The sequence below is a fragment of the Strix uralensis genome, chromosome 11, assembly GCF_047716275.1.
Source record: "Strix uralensis isolate ZFMK-TIS-50842 chromosome 11, bStrUra1, whole genome shotgun sequence".
NCBI classification, from domain to species: domain Eukaryota; kingdom Metazoa; phylum Chordata; class Aves; order Strigiformes; family Strigidae; genus Strix; species Strix uralensis.
The window spans coordinates 13,796,993-13,820,808 of NC_133982.1; the positions used below are offsets into that span (position 1 = coordinate 13,796,993).

Sequence of the window (23,816 nt, forward strand, 5' to 3'; positions counted from 1 at the left end):
GTCAAAATGATAATCACTAAAGAAAAAAAGAAACCTGTGTGAGTGAAATTTGGCAAGTCTGTTAGCAGAATGACTACTGTACTGGAAAATTACTGAGCACTGTTTATAAAGGCAATCAGACAGGAATGTTAGTCTTGGAGTCCTACTTTCGACATCAGCAGCTGTATTATTCTACTAGATTCCTTCTACTTTTTTCGAAAAAAAAAACCCTTCTAGTGACTGGGTGTGGCACAACCTGTTCCCAAAAGTCAAGATTCACCTGATTATTTTGACCCCAGTATAGCAGAGATATGGTGGAGAGTTTCAGAAGTGTGTAGGGAGAGAAAGATATGATAGCAGAGTGTGTGTATTTCATGGAAATCAGGACTCCATTTGTAAACAGTGTTTTCTACATAATCAAGCATGAACTTAGTTTGATAGCTGTAAGCAAAAAATATCTGACTGTCCATGTGACTGATTCTCAGAAATCTTTTCCAGTTCTCCTTACTAAAATTATCCAGTGTGAAATCCTGGCCCCACTGCAAGTTGGTCTGAGTTATGCCTAACATCAGTAGAGCCACAGTTTCATCCAGGTGCCTCAGAAAACTTAAGAATGACTTCAGCATGATTTTGCATCCCAAACTGGTGCTAAAGACAACCAGTGCTAACTAGACATGGAGTTATACCCACCTGTCCATCAGTGCAACAATGTACGTTAATCCAAAAGGTATGCAATAAAATCTATTAGAAATAAAACCCTCAGATTACACTGCTTTAGATTACTTTCTGTCACAAATGCTTTTTCAGACTAGCTATGTTTTGTTTAGTAGCAAATTCACTCTGATACTTTATTCAGCAGTAGTTGTAGTTAAGAGCCAGTTCTAAAAAATCAGGTTTAATAATCGCAGAAAAAATTGTTATTGCAAATGTGTCTTTGGTCACATCCAAACTATTATTTTGAAAGGAGGGAAATTAATTTCACTGTAACATTGGGGAGGGAACAAAAGTAAGACAATCCTTGTAGATAGTGAGTGCATGTGTGAATATGTCATGGATGTTTAGTTAGTGGAACAGAACCAACTTGTAGGCACTGGTCTTCTGCAGCACTCGAGACAGAAATAGCTAGGTGAAATTTAATGGGCTGCGATATTTGCCCTAGAACATGTAACGGCTTTATGTTATAAGAGGCTACAAATCTCTGAAAATTGACCTCATGTCTTTTGATTGTGCTCCTCTACCTCATCCTTCAGCCTGGACCCACTTTATCTTCATAGCATTTTTTCCAAAATCCTTAGCTACAAGTCTTCATTTGCAGACATTCATCTCCCCTGAGTTTATGTGCCTAGTGCTGTAGACAGTTTTTTTCCCTAGAAAATGTGGGAGTCTTAGACGAGTAGGTAAAGTGGATAATTCAAGGTTAATGACTAATCCAGACCATAGAAAGATCAAATGATGAACTGAACGTCCAGAAGATATTTCAAGTTTGCTCCAGGGGCCTGCCAGATGAGCGTTGCCAAAGCAGATTAGAAGAACTCCCAATTTCTCAGCAGAGATACTGAGAGGTCAGAGGTTGAGGAAGACACAGAAGACAAAGATTTAAAACAGCCCTCTCAGATTGCATGTCCTGCCCATCCCAGCTTTTTGAGGCTAGAGAAAAACACACCCTTCTGGGCATTTTTTAGCTAGAAAGACAGCCACTGATTGGGTTAAAAAATCTGTGCTTAAAAGCTCATCACTTTCTTCCTAAATCTAACCACCAGCAGGGATCATCTAGCTCTTGAATCTTCTATAGAGGTAGGATTACAAAAACTAATTCCGTGAATAAAGCCATCGCTATGGTTGTGAGAAAGATGAGTGTGTTTGTCACATAAATCAGTGCTTGTTGGAAACATGAGAGGCTCTCCAGGGACTCCAGCTAGAGCACTCACAAGGTCCAACAGAAGATAGGTTATAACCTGGGAGGGAAAGACCAAACTGAAAAGAACTGTGGTGTCAAGCAATCCCTAAGATCAGTTTACAGGCTCAAAACATAACTGGAAGCCAAATGCTCTATATGATATACACAGGGCTTAGTGTACAAAAGTTAATTGGCTTAGTTAATAATACAGAGCTAGCTTGGTGGTTTGAGTTAGAACACTGGAATTATTTTTTACATTGTCATAAGAAAAACACCTTTTTTTTAAAAAAATGAAAAGTAAGTCTCATTTTTAAACACATCCAAGTGTGTTCAAAAGGTGTAATGACAGTGTAGAGAGGAAAATCTGTCTGTAGTGTAATTTAATAGTAACCATAATGTGATACTGTTTGTACATCACATTTTTCTTCCTTGTGTGTATATAACTTCCAGATAATAATTATGCTAATACCATGCTGCACATTCCTTTACCAATATGAAACTGGCAGGAACTTTCATATTTAATAACTTTATCCATAAATCCCTTGTCTTTCCACTTCAGTTGTGAATGATGTTGTTGCAATATAGTTGCAGTGATTCTGTGTCTTACAGGCACTAAAGTAATATTTTCAGCTGCCTATGAAGGAGGCTTTGGGAGAACTGTGGGGGAAGATCAGGATACTGCCAGTACTGCATGTAGGACTTGCATTTACTTGTTTGTCAGATCATTTTTACAAGCCATTGAACCAAGCAGAGATTTTACTTAGACGAAGTTTTGTGGTCAAAGTGATCATCCCCGTGATGCCTTTGAAAACAGCCTACTTTACTGATATTATTTTTATTCAAACATTTAATCTGTCACTTATCTCTTGGATATGAAACTAAACCCACCACTTTAAAATAGTCTTTAATTTCTAGAGTATTTTGATTCCGTGTTAGCAGCAATTGTCACAAGTAGGATGGCTGTGAGGTTTCAGAGATCCCTTACAGTATAGTCCCACCTTATTTATAACCACTGGACTCAGATGAGGATTGGGTGCAGTGGATCGGTAGCTGAAGCTGGTCATACAGATGCCACTCTGACAAAAAAAGCTGGAGATTGCACTTTCACCACAGGCACAGCTTTGTATTGGTTCCCTGGGTTTTGGCTCATGCCCCGTGCAATCATTCTGATGATAATATTTGTTTTTTCTGTGTCAGTTTTCCAGTTACACTCTGTCATATCTGTGCTAGACCAGCACTAACTAGAGACCACTGAACAGGGTAGAAAATTAGGTGATTTCTCAACTCTACAAGAGCAACCACAAAAATAAAAAAAGGAATTTTTCTTCCTGAAAGGAAAGTCATAACCTTACTTCTTAGGGCATCTTGGAAATAGTTGGCATGCTGCATGTTGCCCATCCTAAATGCAAGCTCACAGACAGTCTCTGCCAAGAATGTATTTTTATCTTTCTCCTTTGCTTTCAGTCCCTTTCCCTTTTTCTTTTGCCAGTAGCTGTAGATCACAGTGAGAGTACAGTGCTGAAGTGAGTATTAGTTGAGTGGAGCCTGTACAGAAACCATTCCCAGCCCTGTGACTCACATGCAGCTCATAAAGCAAAGTCACTCTTTCCCCCTCCATGCCCTTGTTGAGCAGTTCCTTCACCCAGATAGAGAACTCCCACCACATTTGCTCTGACAGCACGGAGCCCAGCTGATATCAAGGGAGCCTGGCTATTAATTTTCATGAACACTGATTTCTGCACTTCAAGGCTATTTTTGTCAGTCTTTCAGCCCTAGTATTCGATTACCCAGCTGGCATTTTCCCATTCCATAAGCAAAATACCAAGCACTCAGCTACAGAGATGCACCAAAACTACTGTCTAGAGAAACACGTTTGGTGGCTTGCCAGCTGTTTTAGCCAACAGAAATTCGCAGATGTGTCAACTGCTTTAATGCACAGAAATATTTGAGCGGGGCCCTGTTCCACAAAAGACAGGTGGCCAGCCTGCCCGCTCCCATCCTGCCCAAACCAAATGGCTTCTGCCTTCACTGTCAGCACAGTCATCAGGGCTGTCACACCAGGTCATCAGTCATAGCATTTGGCAAATGAATTAATGACAATTGTACCAAGTGAAGATGTTTCTACAAATTGCGCTGAACTGATTTTCCCCTGTTCAGGAATGGGAGGGTGGGAAAAAACAGTTGTTTGATTCGTTGAGGAGAAGTTACGTGGCAACTTCAAAAGAAATGTGGTTGTTAAGTTGGCACGTATGGTGCTCTACCTGGACTACAGGAGCCTTCAGCAAAATGAAATGGTATTTCTGAGCAGACTTGGTTTTGAGAAGTCTTATCTGAGCCACTTATTGTAATGGACAACCCAGGATTGGGTGACAAGTAAAAGATTCATGGTATAAGGATACTAATCTAAATGACAGTCCTAAATAACAGGCTAGAAGGTCAATTACCTGGTGAGAAAGGCCTGATAGCCTTCCGGTGCACAGCGCCTACACAGTTATTGTTCCAGTCTTTCACTTCATACAGGAATGCCTGTAATTACAGAGAACATGTTCCTCACTGACAGATTGCAGGAAGCGTAAAGATCGATGCTGCTTTTCTTTAGGAAAAAATTGTTCTTCCCTACATACCTCCTAATTCAGATTCTTCTTAGATATTTATTTTATTCACTGTCTTGTAGCCCAGCTCTAACCACAGTGCTGCTTCCAGCACTTGCTGGAGTCAGTGGGAGCCTTTCAGTTGGGCTGGAAGACAGCGGGGTGAGGTCACCTCATTTCCCTTGCACGTCCACAGCCAGAGACTGCTCGCAGCAGCAGCGCGTCCCTTACTTTGGAGGAACCTGAACACCTCACAACATTGTGCTGGGTGTTTGCCAAAGAGCCTTTAAAGACATAACAAAGCAAACAACTACAAAAAAAGGCCAGGTATTTGTTCCCAGCACACTTTGATCAAAGGGGAAGGGAATGGCACCTGAAATGTGCTTGCAAAGCAAATGAATCCCAAAGGCTCACAGGAATGATGGGTATAGGGAAATATCCCCACACCCCCATCCAGACCAACACATCCTTGTGAGCTACGGCAGCTTTGAAACAACACTGTAGGATCCTTTCTATAGGGAGAATCTTCTCTTTTTAAGTACTTCTTGAGCCTTGGCAGTTAAATGCAATTCAGATTTTCTAAGAATGACCATGGCCAGTTTTTCTCCATTTTTGAGGCCCCTAATGCCATGAACTTCAAACAGATGAGATTCCAATTAAACAGCCTGAAAAGCCCAACTATGAAAAGTAAAATCTGACCAGCGGCTGTGAGAGGGTGATCTAAAAGTGAGGCAGGAGATGTCTTTGCATTCTAATAGTCTGGGATGTAGAGGATTTGTATGCTTTGAGGTCATATAATGTAGGCCTAGAAAAGCTGACTCTGGTCCTGGATGTGGGAATGCCGTTTGGGGCTTGGTGTCTGGCCGTAGCCCCATCCCAGTTTGTACACAGTAAGTATAGGTTCTCTGCCCAGCTCCACTGCACGGTGAAGATGTGCATGCAGATGCAGCAGTGGTTTTTCCCAGGTACCTCTCAAAAGAAACAATGTTTGTGGGAGAGGATGGTCTGTAGACAAGTCTGTCTTTATTTGGAGGAAAAATGCAGCCACATCGTAGAGACTGGGGGTTAAAGGAGCTATGGAGAGTTTGTGTTTCCATCTAGCATGGAGACAGGAGTGGATATTCACTTGTATACTGACACTTTTCTGCTTTGCACACTTCAGCTCCCAGAGGTGATCAGGCGATCTCAGTTGTGACAGCAATGCAACACCATCGAAGAACCCACAAATCTAGGAAGAGTTGCCCATTTCTCATTGTTTTTAAGTGAAGCATAACGTTTTATCCCACCGGTTTTTTAACATTCCTTCTCTGGCTCCTTCCCAGGTGGGTGACTGGCCATTGGAGTCCCTGCTCTGCTACTTGTGAGAAAGGTGTCCAGCACCGGGAAGTGACTTGTGTTTATCAGTTGCAAAATGGCACCTACGTTAACACGAGAGACCTCTACTGCCTTGGCAACAAACCAACAACAGTACAAAGCTGTGAAGGACGGGACTGCCTTTCTATCTGGGAAGCATCAGAGTGGTCAAAGGTAGGAACTTGATTCAGGAAAGCAGCCAGACTGCACACAGCTCTGGATACACTGGCCCTAATCCAGCTAAGTGCTTAAAATTATGCATGTTCTCACAGTATTGGGAAACTGGTAGAACTGTCATTTGTCAAGAAGATCAGTTTGGAGCTGAGGTTTGTATTCCATACCGGATCAGTTATTAAGCCAGGTTTTAGATATCATTCTATAGTAACTATATCATTCCATCTGAAAACTCCGACCAGTAAGGAAAAACATTTTACTGACCTGAGGCCAGAAGTATAGTAACCCACCAAGGCTTCTGGCTTCATTTTAATGCAATATGAAACAAATACCAGATTTATCAAGCATCTGCATGTTACAGAGAATGTACAGTCTTTGGGCCTTATCCAACCTTCTTTTGTGTAATTCCAGGAACATGGAAAAGCTGGTTATACTTTGTATAAAAGCTGCATCTCCACGTAGCTGCAGAGTTAAGAAATTGTCCTCAGATATTATAAATGCATTTCAGATATAAATGATGTGTGCTCTAGACAGTTAACCTGTGTTTTCTTTAGCAACAGAGTGAACTGGGAGTATGCCTACAGTTCATGACCAGGACTCAGCTAATACAGGGCAACTTTGCCTGTACCTTGTGAGTAACAGTCCTGGTAGGATGTCCATGATAGTTTTGATATTGTATCTGTTAGGCTCATCTGAATGATGAGAAGATCTTTCCATTCTCGGTGCAGTGCTTACAGCTCTACCAGTCTCATTCCAGACTGGCTGTGTTATGGGACTGTCCAGCAACAGTCATGTCTGTGGGAAGGATTTTTCCTTGTTATTTATCTCTATTTTGAAAGAGTGAGCTCCTGTTTAAAACATTGTCAAAGAGCTTTGCAAAATATTATTGTTAGAAATGTGCTTAAAACTCACAGAAGCTCAGAATACAAGGGATCTTGCACTGAGGAACTGTGTCTCTTAAGAAACACAATGTGATTCCATTGTCCACCTTTTGAGCAAGAAATCATTTGGCAAGTGAGATGATAGTTAAGTGAGAGAAGTGTTTCCTTTGAGTAGGATGCTGTATCTGTTCACTAATGCATGAGATTTGTTTTCTTTCTGAGCTCTTTCATTTCAAAAGATGTAGAGAAACACACCAAAGTTTTAATAAGTTGTCTGATAGGTCTTTTGTGTGTTATAGAAGTGACCCTTTCAGATGATGCCATCTTTATTTCTTATAGCTGAACCAACTGTTTATAGCTGAGACTTATGGTCAGTTCCTACCTGTTTTCCATTGGGAATTTTTACTTGGGTCTTTTGTTAACAATCCCAGGTACTTCTCTCTCCTTTTTATGAAATGGAGTAAGTCAAGTTACAGAAGACTTTTTCCAGAGTGAAAATCTTCCCCATTTGTGACCATATCACTCATTCCAAATACTTAATATTTTTAGATAATTATTTCAATAACTGGCTTACTTTTCCTTTGATAAATTTATTTGCCCTTTGTCATGTCTGCAGTTGCCCACTCGTGATTTTGAATTTGTTCTTGTTCTGGCACATGTCTGCTATTATGTAGCACAGTTGACTCCAGGACACATTTGATACTCTGCCAGTTTGAACACTTCTGATAACTAGAACTTTTTTCAGTGGTAATCACTTTAATCCTCAACATTTTAATCTGATGTTGTGGAGTAAATATCACAGTAGTGGTATCATTTTATAAATCCATTTTCTCATGTATGTTTTTGAACTTTTTGGTTATACAACAAAAAACAGCTGACCACACTGATGTCTGGTCCCCCATCAAAACTGTGTGTTTTCAAAGCAAATTCCAATGCAATCTTCGTTGTGGAAAAAATTAAGTTCCCCTTTTATTGCCAAACACTTGAGATTGTTTTGGACAAAGTACTGCTCAACCCATTTTTAATGACAAAAATAGACTGTCAGAAAAAGGTGGATGTTTCTATGGTTAGAGAACTAGAGAAAAATATGGATTTCCTTCATATTAAGGAGCTGTGTCTTAACTGCAAAGTTGTGTTGCTCCTTTACAAAACCTTGTGGGATTTGACTAAGTAATTTGTTAATAAAATAAGACCTGATAATCTCAGCTGGACACTCAGGGACTGCACATATTAATTTGTAGACTGCTCTGTTGTGGAATCTCTGTAAAATCTATATGTTAAGAAATTCTTCATGAAAACAAAGGACTTGAGGAAAGAAAAAAACACTTAAAGAGGGTGATTTATGTGTGACCACCAAAGATCTGTTGGAAACCATTTGAAAATGCTGTTTTGTCTAGGAAAGTATATGCAATATTAATCTGTGAATGACTTAAAAGCTTGTGGGAAGAACAAACAGTTGGTGTTTTTCCCAGACTTGCTTGTAAAACCCACCTAGAGATTTCTCCTACTGTGAAAAATACTCCCACTTCAGTTTGATTTACTTTGAGTAAATTGGACTATTTGAAAGATTTTATATATTGTGCTTTGTAGTTTGAGAAGAACGAGTGCAACCCTGAAGAGTCCACCCCAAGGACTGAGGAAAATGATATATAATTTGGGAAAGTCTGTACAACTTGGGGCAAATTCATGGCTTTAAGGTACCATTTAAGGAGCTCCAGCCTGGGATGTCTGGCAAGTCTTGAGCTCTGAGGAGTCCAGCAAAGCAGTTTCTAGAATTCTGCAAAGCCTGGAAGAATTCATCCCTGTATCTAGCAGAACTATACAATTGTGCTTGTTACAAAGATGTTACATCCGTAAGGAGGTCACGCCATGAGCAGCACATAGTAAATTAAGTGGAAGGTTTCCCAGATTTTCAAGAAGTCACTTTGTAGTGCTCTGAAGTATTTAAAGGCATGTCTGTTTGCTTGCCAGCTCATAAACGCTTGTCATTCATGTCCTTAACAAGGCCAGCAGGTCAGAACTGCCTGGATTGTATTTTTAAGACGGTTAGACAGGCATGCTGAGATTTGTCCATTTGATGTAATTTATATCAAGCTGACGCTTGTTTCCAGCATAGACCCCCTGGATGGAAAAGCTTCTTGGAATACGTTCAAAAGACCTCACAGAATATCTCATATCTTCACTATTTATTCAGTGTCAAATCAACTGTCTTTTCCATGCTGATCCCCTGAAGGGGAGAACTTGACATGCTAGAGGAGGTTAGTTTTTATCTCAGTTGGTACATATATCATTTTTCCACCCACCTGTCCCCAGTGGCTCTTCAAGGAAATTTCTCACTCTTAACCACTGCAGTGGCATGAAAATGAAGAGCAGAGAGACTCGCTATGCTGTTGTGTAGTGGCATGCACTTACATGGCTGTGACAGCATCAACAGATCTGGTACTCTATTACCAAACTGGTTATTTAAAACAGAAATTCTGTTTCAGTTCATGCCAGTGTCCTTTTCCCACCTAGTACAGTCAATGAAACCAACACAAATTCTCCAGTAAAACAGAATTTCCAGCCAACCATTGGCAGAGATAATGAATGTGTGACCAGATATCCCTGCTCTTTAGAAGCTGCCTTTGTGGATAATTTGTGCAAACATGAATGAATGTTTGTTAGAGTGCCCAAATGTTTGAATCAAGTCTTCCTTCAGCAACTGCTTTGAGCAGCTCTAGTAGCCTGATGGCTTCTCAGAGGAGTCCAAACAGTCCCTGCTTATGCTTTTGGTGTTAAGTCTGTCTTTCATCCCTGCTGATGTCTGTGGCTAGCTTGCTGACCATGGTTGGAAGCTGATCACAACTCTATGGTTCACTGAATAGTGTCTCTCCTGAGCTATCCCCTTTGTACATTTGAAGTTCTTTGGAACTAACATAGTGATGAGAATATAGCAAATCAAAGAGTGAAGGTCATGTGTGTGTTTTACATGAGAACATGTGTGAGAACTGTGACTTTGCCGTGGTATGCACAAACTGTACAGCAGAAATGTGTTTGTAACAGTGGTCTCATGTGATTTAAAAATGCGTTTATCACCATCATTTTACTCCCATGATAGATCAAGGGATGTGGCAGTTCTGTGTTGTAAATCTCAGTGTATCCTTTTTCAGTATGAATGATGCGCAAGCCCTTAAACACAAGTTTTAGTGTTTTTTTCATCTGTAACACCAATTCTAGTAAAATGCCAGCTGGTATTTTTCAAAGAAGGTTGATTTTCAGAATGCCTTTTTTCATAAGTAAAATATTTCACAAGCAGATATCATGCTTTTCAAATTACTTTATGTTTGAAAGAGGCTTAGATTATTGAGAGAAAATCTTATGGGTTATCAATTTTCCTCAGTGTTTGTAAAAGCAGCTGTTCCTTTTAGCTGTGTTACCAAGATAAACGTTATCATTTCTAGGCATCGTGTAACAGAAAACAAATACCTGTTGTTTTGCAGTGCTCGGCAGACTGTGGTAAGGGGATTCAGAAAAGAACAGTGACGTGCACAAATTCTCAAGGAAAATGTGATGCAGCCACCAGGCCAAGAGATGAGGAAGAGTGTGAGGATCACACAGGCTGTTACGAATGGAAAACAGGCGATTGGTCTAAGGTAACAGTGAACACTACACGGTAATTTCCTTCTAAATGCAAAGATGTTCGTAGTGCTATGCTTCCGTGTGCTGTCTGCATTAATTTGCAGTTTAAATTTTGATTGAAGGTTTTTCTGGGATTTAAACTTACCCCTTATGGCATTTATAATCCACACATTGCAACACAGGCTTATGGATATGACCCAGCAAGTTTTAGAGAAGTATATTCCAAATGGGATATAAATGAGTATTAATTGGCAGCTTAACCATCCAAAGGCAAAACCTACACAAGATTCCCACCACAGATGGACTCTTGTTGTCAAAAGCTACTTTATAAACAATGCTGAAACTGCTTTCCATATTTCAAAAAGCAAACTCTGAACAGTTCTGGTGAGCAGATTGAATTCTACAGAAAAGACTTCATTAGCAGTATCTTCCAGGAGTGCAGGGACTAAGGAGATGTCTCATGCCCAGCCTGGGCAAGCTAAAAAGAAAATAACAGAAGTTTGGTTTTCTGGAGTGTGAATATGTGTTATAAAATTTGCACTTCAAGTTAGGAACCTAGTCACTGAGAAAAGGAAATCTCACAAGGGGGCTTATGGTGAGAGCTTTGTTTCCTTCAGAGCATCAGTATGGAGCTGAGAAGAGAGCTGGACCTTAGTCTTCTTATCCCACAACTGATAAGTCTGAAAGTTTGGGAGAACTGTTGTTAAACTGAATACTACCAGGGGGAAGCGTGGGGAAGCCCTAGCAGACTCACACAGAAACAGAGGGTAACTGAGAGCTCTCACAGCTGAATTCTGTTCCTCTGCCTCATGCAGGTCCTGCATGCAGAGTCAGACAGTACACTGTTTTATTACCACAGATACAAGACTAGAACTGTGTAGCTGAATTTCATGCTAGTCTGGGACCTACACAGCATAGTCCAGTCCTAGACTTATTACGACCATGAATTTAAAGGCAGAGCCAAAACCATCAGTCCCTTCCTCAGGGCTGGATTTTACCTTCACTTAGGCCTGTCTGAACTTAGTTTCTCTAGTGACATCAGTGGAATTAATTCCCGAATGCAGTGGATTAAACCAGAGCAGAGTCTCCTCTGCATTTGCATTCTGATCTTAAAGTAATAGGTGGTTTTGCTTGGGAAGGAGGCCTGGCAGTGTGAGAAACTCAGCCTTTGCCAGTGTTGTTCATAAAGCATCCTTTACATTACTGACTTCATGTTTGCATAAAGAACTAAAATTTCCCAGGAATATTATATTCCAGTTTGGTTTTATCTTATCTTTGTAACTGTACTGTTCTTTAAACAGAAAGCCTACTTCGTGTTCTGGAATGTACGGCATGTGCAGAAACCACTGGGATACAGTAGTTGCATTTTGCTTTCCAAAAACCCAAACTCCAGCAAGGAAAATCCAGTGAAACAGAGGCCCATGATGGGCAAATTGGCTTATCTGCAATTGCATTTTTTTACATTGTGATTAGGAATTGCAAATATTTATAGATACACTCTCTCATAGATACATGGATTTAATGGTGTCAGTGCTGGAGAATGCATTAAGACCCTGCCACATAAAAAAGGACTGTATTTATGCTGAGCCAGGAATTTATATCACAGAATGTTTAGAGTATTGAACATTATTTTATTCTTAACTTGGCACACAGAGTCCATGCAAGCTCGCCAAAACAAACAGTTCCTGTGTGTTAACAGGTGAAATAACATTATTTATTTATTTGTGGAATTTTAAAATGGTTTGGCATGCAAATTGACCGGGATTCTCTTTATAGTGAGGAATATGAAATAATTGTGTACTCACTGATTACACAGACTGAAAGTTCAGTATTGTATGAATGGTTCCGATCTGATGACGATACTGGCTCACTGCTAGAAAGGCTGTAATCATACATTGGTCACAGTAAATAGTGTTGATGGATTTAGTGTCTGTATGTGAGCAGGACAGGATCAGTGCAAAATCACTTGTTATTTGCAATTCTTAACTCAGGATCAGGATCCTCCCTGTGCAGAAGGGCACAAAAGCTTATGTGCTGCATATGTGGCCTGCTTCTGTCTGCAGAGAGCTTGTGCCAACTCTCTGCTTCCCAGGAATTTCACCCTGTGTGAGTCCAGCAGGATGTTCTTGGACTTAGATTTGGTTTATAATGAGCATTTAAAATTCTAGACATATTGGTTAGTTCTGACTGGACACTTAGATCACACAATTAGATTCTTATTCTCTGAGTGGAGGGGTAAACAAAAGGCACCCCTGGTTTGCTAGGAAAGGGTATGAGTAGATACAATTCTTTGAAGAAAATGTATTGTCCCAGAAACCCAGATAGCTGAAGTGTTTGGTGTGGAATTCAATTCTCAAATCCTGAGCGAAGAATTTTCATCATGAGAATCCAGAAGCTTTAATGCAGGGTTTAGACTTAGGAGGAGAGCCTTTACAGACAGCAGCAGCTCCTCTTTGGTGTTGTCTGGCTTAAAACAGTTCCTCCTTTAAGGAGAAACACAAAGTCTGTGGGAGTTAGATTATAGTGACCTCTTTAAAATTCATACTTCCAGGGCAAAATTCCATTGTAAAACATTTGTTCCTGGTGCTGTAAAAATCAATGTGAGAGATTTGTGCTGACTAAGATGGAAACTTTTTCTATTAATACAAATTGATCTCAGAACAAGCGACAACTTTTTGTAATTAATGCATTGTACATTTGTTTCTTGTTGTTAAGAATCATCAGGGAAGCAAGATTTAACTAGCAGTAGTAATTATCACAGATTAAAATAAGGGGCTTTGATGCTTTATGTGCAAACATCTTGCGTGGTGACGCACATTGGTGGCCTCCAATCCTTAATTTCCCAAACCAAGATCGTTTGAAGATACCAGGAAGTCATGTAAGAAAGAGGCAAAACCTCATTTTAAAAGTCCAGATACAACTTGTAAATAGAACAGGCTGTTTGGGTGGTAATGACAGACTGTTATTCTTATATTGTTAGTATTTATAGAATACATGGACTTTGTGCATGAGAAGACAGATCACTTCCCTAAGGAGCTCCCAGCCCTATATAAATAACTCACCTCGCGTCTGATAGCAATGAGTATGGTTATCCTATGTAAGATCTTGGATCCTGTTGCATTCAGCAGGTGCAAGAGTGGGCAGCAGTAAAATCTCTAAATGTGTGCCAGACAAGTTGTAGAAGAAGCAAGGGCTGGAGGCATGGCCATGCTGATCTTTAACCCGCACCTACCAGCCAAAACCTTGTCCACTGGCCTTGGTAACGGCTCTGCAGCCATTACCTCTCCATGCTCTGAAGAGGAATTTCATTCCATTTTCTGTCAGGTTTATTTGCAGATGGTCCTTACTTCACATTATAGCTGTGGAGAGCATTTGGAGCTAATTGATCAGATTCAGCAAGCAGTCTTGGCTGTGGTATTTGTATATTCCAAATGTATTTGCAGCATATTTCAAGTGTTGCATGAGGAACTGATATATCTAGTTCACTTTGCAAACACATACGGCTAGATCTCTAAAATTATTTTAAATGTCTTTAGAGGTTACCTTTGTTAGTCCAGTGCTTGAGATTTACAGGCTGTGTACTGTAATTCTAGAGAGTATTGTTCTGTTACTAGTAACCATGTGTAACCTCTGTTACCACTGCTATTAAACTTGCAGCTTCTCTGCACTACCGCAACTTCTCTTTTAAACCCCATATCTTAAAGGGATATAATTATTATTTTTAGCATTTAGCACAAACACAGCATTGGTATTATGAGTTACATAACTAAACTGTTCCTGGCCTGAGAGTCTTCGAACCTAGTAGAAAGACAGATTGCACAGTAAGAGACCCACTGAAGGTGTTAACCTGAAATCACTGTTTTATTGTTGTCTGGATTCTTCAGAATTGCAGTTCATTATATCATCCTTTTTTGTATATGATGCAATATACAAATGGCGATCCAAGCCGTCTCCCATTCAGTTGTTTCTTCCAAAAGGAAATTCCACATCCAGTTTGCATTCAGTTAAAGAAACAAACATCTCGTACACTCTTTCTACTTTGAAATAGTTTGTCCTTGTTTGAAATCTGAGCTGTTAAATGTTCTAGCACTGGAAGCATTTTTACATTTTCGTTGTAGTTGTGCTAGTCAAAAGAACAAACAGGTTGCTCAGTTTCCCAACACTTGCCTCAGACTCTTAGGCTGCTGAAAATACGCCTCTTGATGCGTTAGCAATACAGTAGTTCACTCTTTCATGATGAATTGTATTTTACTTACAAACTTTATGTCAAGGATTACATTCCTGTGAAGAATGCAGGCAGCTAGTGAACAGAATGTGTCTCTCTGTATGTGGCTCTCCAGGAAGCTTAGCGGGACGCACGGCCTGAGTCTGCGCCCTTCGCCTGCTCTAGGCTGTGCTTGAAAGGAGCAGCTGCAGAACCCTGACTTTGCATTGAAGTCTACCTCGACTCACACGGTTGAAAACATACGTCCTAAAAGATGTGGGGGTGCACTGCTGGCCTGCTCCAGGGAGGTGCAGGCTTGATGTATCGCCTGGGCATGGTGGTGACAAAAGCTTGACGGTGAACAGCGCTAGGAACTGCTTTTTAGCTACCTAAGGCTCCCCCTGTGTCCTCAGCTCTCTCCCCTTCTGCTCCAGTAATAATGTGGCAGGGAAAGCACTCAGGTGCACATGTACAGGCCAAAGCTGTATTTTTTGAGTTCCTTTCTCCAGTTGGCTTTTGGACTCTTCCAGGGTATAACTGAGGAGGCAAGATTATATAGCAGGAGCAATTCCCCACAAGATTTTTATGGGTTTTCTTCATTTCCAGTTTTACTTAATTATTTCAGTATTTTATATGTCTCGACATATTCTATTTCTGTCCTGTGACTGAAGTACTGTATTTCAAGCCAATAGCACAGAACGGTTCAGGGTTCCCAGTTTCATTTTTTTGACTATTCTCCTTTTAGCTGGTATTATATCAAGGAAGGTAGAATTACAAGCAAGATACACTAGCTCCATCGTTAGTGCTGACTTTCACAAGGGTGCAGTTTCAGCTTTGTGGGTAGAAGTTTAAACACGCAACTCCTGTCCCTCAGGCAACAATTTAGCTCATTAACCTATTATATTACATAGCCCAGTGAAAAGATTTTTAGAAAAAGAAAGATACATAGAAGCCTTATAATATATTGGCTTTTCCATATTTTTTCTTTGCAGTTACAGTAGGTGCTCTGTAGATACTAAGGCCTATATTAATCTCAGATAACCCAATGTAAATCCAGCGTAACTGTCTTTCATTCTTCCCTACAACCCATTGGCCACAAGCCAAGGATCTCACTCAGCACAGTGGGTCAGATATCAGTCTCTCTTACATTAGTGTAAATCCAGATTAATTCAGCCACTTAAGTTAATGCAGGCTTATGCTAGTGCCATGCAGATCAGAATCTGACCTGACAGACTGTGCAAGATCTTTGGGTCTTGTGTAGGAACCATTACAGATTCATGCTCTCAGGTGAAACCAGAAATATATGACATGTCAAGCTGGGCTTCAACTGGGAGAGAAAGTAGAGGAGAAATCTCTTTTTACCACTTTACATCTAGTATAACCACCTGGCACACCTTTCACTGGATTCAGAAAGATTGTACGCTCCAGAAACTGGAAAGGACTAGTAAGGATCAGCTTGGCAAAGTGTGATGTTAAATAATATTCTTGTTGCCAAATGGTGTCAGTAGTGATAAAGTACATCTGAAAAATTACCTATAGCCACCTGCCCTCCCTAGACGTCAATAGTTGCCAATTTCTTTACGTTATTTTGCTCAGCCTATGAAATGCTGGCTATGGGTTCTTATCCCAGGAGAATATTAACAATACAGAGGAAAAAAATCTGATTTCCTATAAGAAAAATACTGGGTTTGTGCCAGACACTGAGGTGTTTCATACTGAAGATCAGCAGTCATTCATCACAATGGGTGGTAACAAGGATTTTGTAATTGCAAATTAATTGCTTTGGCAGGATTAGAGTAGATTGTATTCTCTAAGAGATAAAACTCCTAGCCTCACAGTACACCAAAAAACATGTTGAGGTTGTTTTTTGTGTTGTTGTTTGGGGTTTTTTTTCCCAAAAAATACTCTACAATCTTCCAGTGCCAGGAAGGCATGTTTTCTGAGTTCCAAATGTTTGGGAACGTCAACAAAATCTTCTATACGCCTCACTTTTAATGATTAATTCACATTACATGATAAGAAGAGTAAATCAAGGACAGCTGTGGTTTGAGAGGTATATTCAAAGCTGTTATAAATATAGAAGCAAACTGTCCTTCATTCTAACATTCATTACAAATTCATGGCTTGACCCGCCATCTGTTTATGATAAACTATGGACAACTTGTTAATTCTTCATAAAGGTCATAACTAAGTTCATCTTCTTCTACCTTGGAGAAAATAACTTTTCTTGTTGAACTGAGAGAAAACTCTGCAGGAGGAATGGCCGCTTAGAACTGCAGTCGCACGTCACAGCTGACAGACCCTTTCCTGACGCTTACTCACTTTGGCTCAGCAAACAGCTTCATGATTTATGGCTGCTCGTGTGCATTCAGCACCATAGCTAGAAACTGATGTTGGAGGATTGTCTACAGGCCTCACTGATGCAAATAAGTTGTACTCCATAAGGTGATGGAGCTGGATGTTACAGAAGAGAGCCCAACAAGCTTTAGTATTCAAACCATCCACTTCTCTGGTCCTAGGTATGACCAGAAGCCAGAGCATCAGAGTGTCCCAAACCTAAGTACTGCCTCTCTGGACTGCTCTAAGTTGTACTGCTAGTTGGGGTTCCCCATGGTTTGTTCCTCTGGCACATGATCACTGATGTGCAAACCACAGCCTTTCTTGCCAACAGCTAATCTCAAAATACCCCTCGTTACAGAGGATGAGAAGAAATGGCCCAGAATTGGTTATATCAGCCAGGGACACTCCTCAGTTTGGGAAAGTTGTTGCCAGTATCCTAGTAAAAATTTCATGCCTCCCTTTAGAAAGGAAGATGGAAAGCCGTTACTCTGCGTTTCTGAAGTAGAATGGTATCCTTCTGAGTTGTGATGAGCTAAACCCACCACCTTTAGTTTAATCTCCATTGAGGAAATGCATGGAATAAAATAGATCTCTCTGTGAGAGAAAACTAGTGGTTTTTTACAAAGCAGACACCACTCCTCTCTTCTGCTGCATGAAATCAATTTGGTTGATAATACTGTGGGCCAAATCACTGACCCACCGCACTCAATAGCCAACTCCCAATGACTTCAGTGAGTTAAGGATTTCAGCATAAAATAGGGAATTCTGGCACATGGTTTGCAGTTTACGTATGACAGAGCTCCAAGGCTGTTGGTTATTTTTTTTGTCTTCTTCACTGTCAGTGCAGGGCGTGCTGGAGTTTTCACTGTTCCCTTCTTGATTTTATTCCACAAACTCAGGTAAAAGAGAAATGAACCATCCTGAATCCAGCGTGAGGGTTCTCAGAAAAAGACTTGGTTCATTGAAGTAAAAGCCTCAGACGGGGAGACATGAGGGGACACATGTCCATGTTCCTGCCGCCACTTCACAAATCTGTCACCTTGGGCTGCTTAAAGCCCAGCCCAGGGCCCTTCTACTGCCTTGTACCACCAAGTAGAACTGATTGCTTTGTCATGAACAAACTTAGAAATATAGTTTTTCATACCTCCACTGGAAATATGCGTTTTAGGAAAGAAAGGAAAGTGCGTATGAGTTCAGCTCCTATTAACTACAGACTTCTGTATGATCTTGGATCCATCACTTAATTGAACTCACATCACTGAGTCCTAGCCATTGGACAGTTAGGTGCCTTGTTTGAGATAGTTGTTAGGCTCCATTTACAGTCATTGTAAGACAGGCAGCTCCAGATAGTGGTTTTATCTCCTTACCTTAGCAAAGGCTGAATTGCCTTTTGAAGTGGTGATCTCTTTCTGCTCACTGCAAAGAGAACGTGAACAGATTCACTAAGATGAATCCCACGCCTTTTGCTCTTTGATTCTCTGTCCCCCCATCTGTGCAACATTTTTAGCTATGGTCAGAGGTGTAAATATTGTATAATGGCACTAAAACAAGGTTGAGCCTCTATCTAGACTTGTGCTAACTGCCAGCCCCAGTCGATGCAGCTGTAGCTGGAAACCTAGGCATGGAAAGTGAAGAGATGCTGACTACAATGCTGGCTGGCCATGTCATTCCCCTGGGGATTATAAGCTACAGAAACCAAGTCCTGCTTATGCCTTTGAGGTAATGGCCACTCCTTGTTTGCACAACAATTTGCACAGCTCATCTCTGCTGGAGTTTCTGGGAACATCCATAGTACAAATTATTTCGATGGTCCCTTAGTAAGGGAAAATGTGCTAGAAAAAGACCATATTCATCAGTGTTTTGTTTGAAGTGGAGCACGTTCTGTCACAGTGTTATTGTCTCATGTTCCAATACAGCCTCCAGTGATCCTGTTAATTGGAAGAATAACTTTTCCTTTTTGATATTTTTTATTTAAAAGCCTAGTTCATTTAGTGCTTTTTTTTTTTTTTTTGATGGAGAATTAAAGCCTCCCACCAAGATCAGTGGATTGGAAATTGAATTCCATCGTGACTATTTTACTCTTTTTTTTTTAATACGAAAAAGAAAGCATGAAAGACAAGCCTGTTCAAATATTGGCATTCATTTTCTCTGAGTTACCCTGAGACATTACAGTGTCTAGGATCATGTTTTTAAAAATATGAACAGTAGGTAATTCATCATTTAAAGTTTGTACTACTCATCTGAAGAGGTTTTGCCCCTTGAATCCTTGTGGCACACTATATATATCATTAGCAGGGACTGCTATAATTTTGCCCCTATAAAATAATAGCCTTTTGAGATTTATGATGACTACTGAGGCATTAAGGCAACAATCTTCCAGAACATCTTTAAAGAGCAATTAGTATCAGTCTGCTGGTGATCCCTTGTTTGACTGTGCAAAAAGATGAAATGCAGTGTTAGTTCAGCATCATACATTTCAAAGCTGAATGCTCCTTGTCTAGAGAACGCTCAGGCAGGACTGAGATGACAGAGATGAGCAACCTCTTGCTGAAGTTAAGTAATCCTAATGGAGTCCTTAGTTTAAATAAGTTTTTTAATAAATTACGTTTAGGTAGCATTGATCATTAACTGATGAATAACCAAAATATGTGTTCAGTGGAGCTTCAATTCCCAAGATATGCTTTCAGGCTAACACCTGTGACAGGAGTCAGTGTGGAACTATAGCTCATGTAGCCATAAAAGCATTTCTCAGCATAAGCAGCACACACTGCTGTAGAAGCAGGGTGAGTTCTCAAGCAGTCAGCCTGAGCTATGTGATCCCATGGTTACATAGTTGTCCATTACTATCTAGTTTACTTAAACTTAGTTCGATTATGCCTTTTACATAAGGTGTGTTGCAGCATCATTTCCTTGCAGTTTTTCAGGTGGAATAAGCTATGGAGTATTTCCACTTTGTACCTTGCACAGATCAAAACGTTGCACATGCGCTATAGGTGGCATGCTAGAACCCTATAGGCAATACCGTATCATTTCACATCTCTGCCTGATCCTGTTCTTGAAATCCAGTTTGAAAGCTTGTGAGAAGTAAATTCTGCCTGATTGGTATACTGAATTAAATGACATTTCCTCATTAGCATCCACCTGGGCTGCATTGCACAAGTACTTAGGGGCACTGTCACTACCCAGAATATTCATGCATTCAGCTCTTAATCTCTGAACTCTCTGTACACAATGGAACTTTTCAGAATAGCAAAGTCAAGCTTAATTATGCAGTGAGACACGCTGGATGTACTGGTCAGATCTTGTTCCTTAGGGTCACGCAGTTTAAAAGCACAGCTGCGGGCAGTTTGCAAAGATTGCCTCTCTCTTTTCCTTCTAAGATACTGTCACATCAGCCATGAGCATTTTCTGCTGTAATTTATTGTTTCTTCCCATACTGAGTCAGAAGGGTATGCATTTTTTTCCTTGGCTAAATTAAACAAATCAGTCATTTCACAAAAGTTTCCAAATGAAAGATTGTTGTAAGCAAGACCAGATATGTTCTCTTTACAGATCTGGGGTTCAAAAAGAAGAAAAAAGAAAGAAAAGAAAAAAAAAAAAAAAAGAAAAGAACAAGGAAGCTTGAAAAACAGCTTACAGTTTGCTTTGGGCTAATTAGATCTTATCAGTGAAAAGACAGAAATTTCTTTCTTTAGCATGATGCCATGGTGGAGGTTGACCTGGTGTTTATGAAAGCATATTGCATGCTGCTTTTCAGCTAGAACTATAGAGTTTAAATTAGTGATACTCATAAAAAGCCTGATGTTAAGATGTGCAGAGCACTGACTTTCAGAGCACACACATGTATACTATTAAGGTCTCAAGAACAGAGCAATTACAGGACATTTGTCATTCATCTGAGATGCTGTGTTAGAATGTTATTAATAGGAACTTGTCTTGCTTTCTTTCTGACTTTCACAGAGGCAAGAAATAAGACCCCTGGGGGGAAAAGCGCTCTATCCTATCCTAACGCCTTGAAATACTTGAACTCTGAAGTCAGTAAAGCATGACTCTATCTCTGAATATTGGAGCTTTAGCCATAGTGTTATCCTTGGCTTCAGCAACTTTCAGAAAATTGGGGAAAAAACAGTATCTTTAAACATCAGATGGCTGCAGACTGATGAATAAAGAAAAAAAACATATTGCCTTCAGCTTAGTTATGACAGTCATCTTGAACTATATCTCCCTCCAACAGATCAGCCTTCTAAATATTGGAGTACTTTCAGGATTAGCTGAAGGGATGATATGACTTTCTGCTGGAAAAAGCAAGTCTCTTACAAAAAAGACTAACATCTATCTCTTAGAGGTTCAAAAAGTGATGTTTTTAAAGGTGGCATGTGGTCTGAATGCATCACGGCCTAGCCAGCAGCCCTCAGCTGAGGCATAAGCAATGCTTCATTATCCCATTGATCACAGCCTTTCCTCTGTAGTGGTAAATCTGTACCTTTTTCTGTCCCCATTAAGCCTCAACACAGGGATTCTTTGGACTGGTCTCTCTTACGCATTCCTTCAGCTGCCCAACAGCAGCCCTGCCCTGGCTTCATTCATTCTTACTCCTCTCTCTTCCTCTGGCTATCTTTTGTAGATCAGGAGTTGAAGTCCCTGACAGATCTCAGAACTTACTGTAAATTCATTCTATTTTAATACATAATATTCTCCAGAGGCATTTGCTTTCAAAGCAATTAGACATCTGTCAGCACCTTTGGTAGATTGCAAGCTTTCATATCAGTATCCTAAGGTGGAAATAGCATTCCGGTTGAAAAATCGTAGCTTGGTCTTAAGGTTGGAGTTTTTCAGTGAGTAAATCTTCTTTAAGCTGATGAATGCAGCTGCTGCCTTGATAATTTGTGAGTTTATTTCCGTCTGGATATCCCCACTGGCTTGCATGTTACTGCCAAAGAATGTGAATGGAGGCATTTTTGTATTCCTTTTGCCTTCTCAAGCAGTGTTTGAACTGGGAGTTACAAGGGCTCTCATTAGGTTCAGTTTTTGTAACTGTTCATTAACCCCCTCTTTTTTACGGTGCTGAAGAATCCTTTGATCTTTCCATGTGGGTGGATTTCCAATTTACAATGGCTATATTGTCAGTTTAGTGCCTTATGGTTAAACTACATGAATTTTGCCCATGCATTTTTTTGATAGTGGTATCATTGGCAATGCCTGGAGGAAGGAAAAACCCTCTTCTTTGTTTGACACCAGTGTCTCTATCCAACACTTGTTTGAGTCCGTGCTTCCCAGAGTAGGCAAGTTGCTTGTGGGTTTTCTCTCAGTACTTGCGTAGCAGTTCAGGTGGCAGGCAGAGATCCACGCAGCTCCAAACCAGGTTCCAAACCCAGTCCTCCACATTCCCAGATCACTTTACTCCATCATGGCATCAAATTGTGTGTGTTTCCTGAGAGTTACATCAGTGCTTGTAAAGGCTTTCCCAATTTTCTGAGTATGTTAATAGCAGTATAAGAACTCAATATTTGCCCAGAAAGTCCAGTGTCCATCAACAGCATTTTAAATATGATCAGCACAGTTACTGGAGCCTCCCAGCGTTCTACGCAGTGGAACTGTACCAGCTATACAGAAGCTGGATCAGGTGCTGGGCTGTAATGGTACTTTTTGCCCCTGCAGCCCAGGCCACAGTCTGCCACAAGTGCTGCGCTCTCTCTGGCAGCTGTTGGCTGCCTGGAAGTTCCTCTGTTTGCAAGAAGGCTGCAGCACCCTTCGTTACACAGACTCCTCATAACCTCTGTCCAAGTCTGAGGGGTTCTGTATCAGAGGGCACAGAGTGAATCTAGCCCTGAAAATTGTTCTGTGGATGTGCTTGCTTGCTCCATAAATATTTGGGAACAGAGAGACCGTAGCAATGCATTTAGCTGTCCAGAGTAGGAGGGAAGGTATTTATGGGAATTTGCTGTTCAGTTGGAGTTTGATTTTTATGCCTCTTTTAATGATGTCCTCTTTTCATAGTGCAGCATGAGTAACAATTCCCCCTTTGTATGTATTTTGTATCTATTCCTATTTCCTATTGAAATTCCTAGGAAAGAGACTATCCAAGTACAGAGTTGAAAATTTCGTCTTAAAATAAGCCAGATGTCCAACCTTCCTTTAGCTGCCAAGCCCAAAAGAGTTCAAGAAAGATGTTAAAATCTGTCTTCCTGGCTGTGAAAAACTAATTGCATAGCATAGGTGATGATCCCAGTCTCCCAGGAGAAGGAGTAAAACTGCTTCGGGCAAAAACTCTGCTGTTATTTGTCTAAGGATTGGAGTTGGCAGTGTCTGTGGAAAAAGTTTCATTGCTTGCCCTCCTTGCTGGTTAACAAATGCAGAGAGAGGAACACAGGCAAAGGTAGGTGAGTGTTTGTATGTTGGTATTTGAAAACCTTATTCACCTTATGCGAAAAATGCTTTTTCTTTCTTTCTTCCCTTCTTTCTCTTTTTTTTCCTCTCTCTGTTAAGAGCATTCGTAAGCACAGGGAGTGCCTAAAAGCCAGAGACAGAGGTTTCAGACTCACTATATTACAGTCATGTGAAGGAACCCCATGGCCTGGACGGGTTATTTTATGCCTGTGTGGTAACAGCTATTCTGTTTGTAAAATGGATGTACAATTCACTCTCCTTGCAAGGAGTTTTGTGAGGATTAAGATTAGTACAGCACTCTGAAGACTAAAAGTGCCATTGAAATCCTGAGGATTAGAGGTTTCATATGACTAGTGAAGTGGAAGGGCCTAATAGTTGCATTTATCAGGATA

At 40.4% G+C, this 23,816-nt stretch overlaps 1 protein-coding gene across 1 annotated transcript in view; it reads left to right on the forward strand.

Annotated features, from left to right (window-relative positions):
- The window catches only part of ADAMTS17 (ADAM metallopeptidase with thrombospondin type 1 motif 17), a 192,710-nt gene that overhangs the window by 162,865 nt on the left and 6,029 nt on the right, over nt 1–23,816 (forward strand). The window contains exons 19-20 of the mRNA XM_074880340.1: nt 5,790–5,994; nt 10,355–10,507. Coding sequence (XP_074736441.1) covers nt 5,790–5,994; nt 10,355–10,507 — 358 coding nt within the window. The remainder of the gene's footprint in view (nt 1–5,789; nt 5,995–10,354; nt 10,508–23,816) is intronic.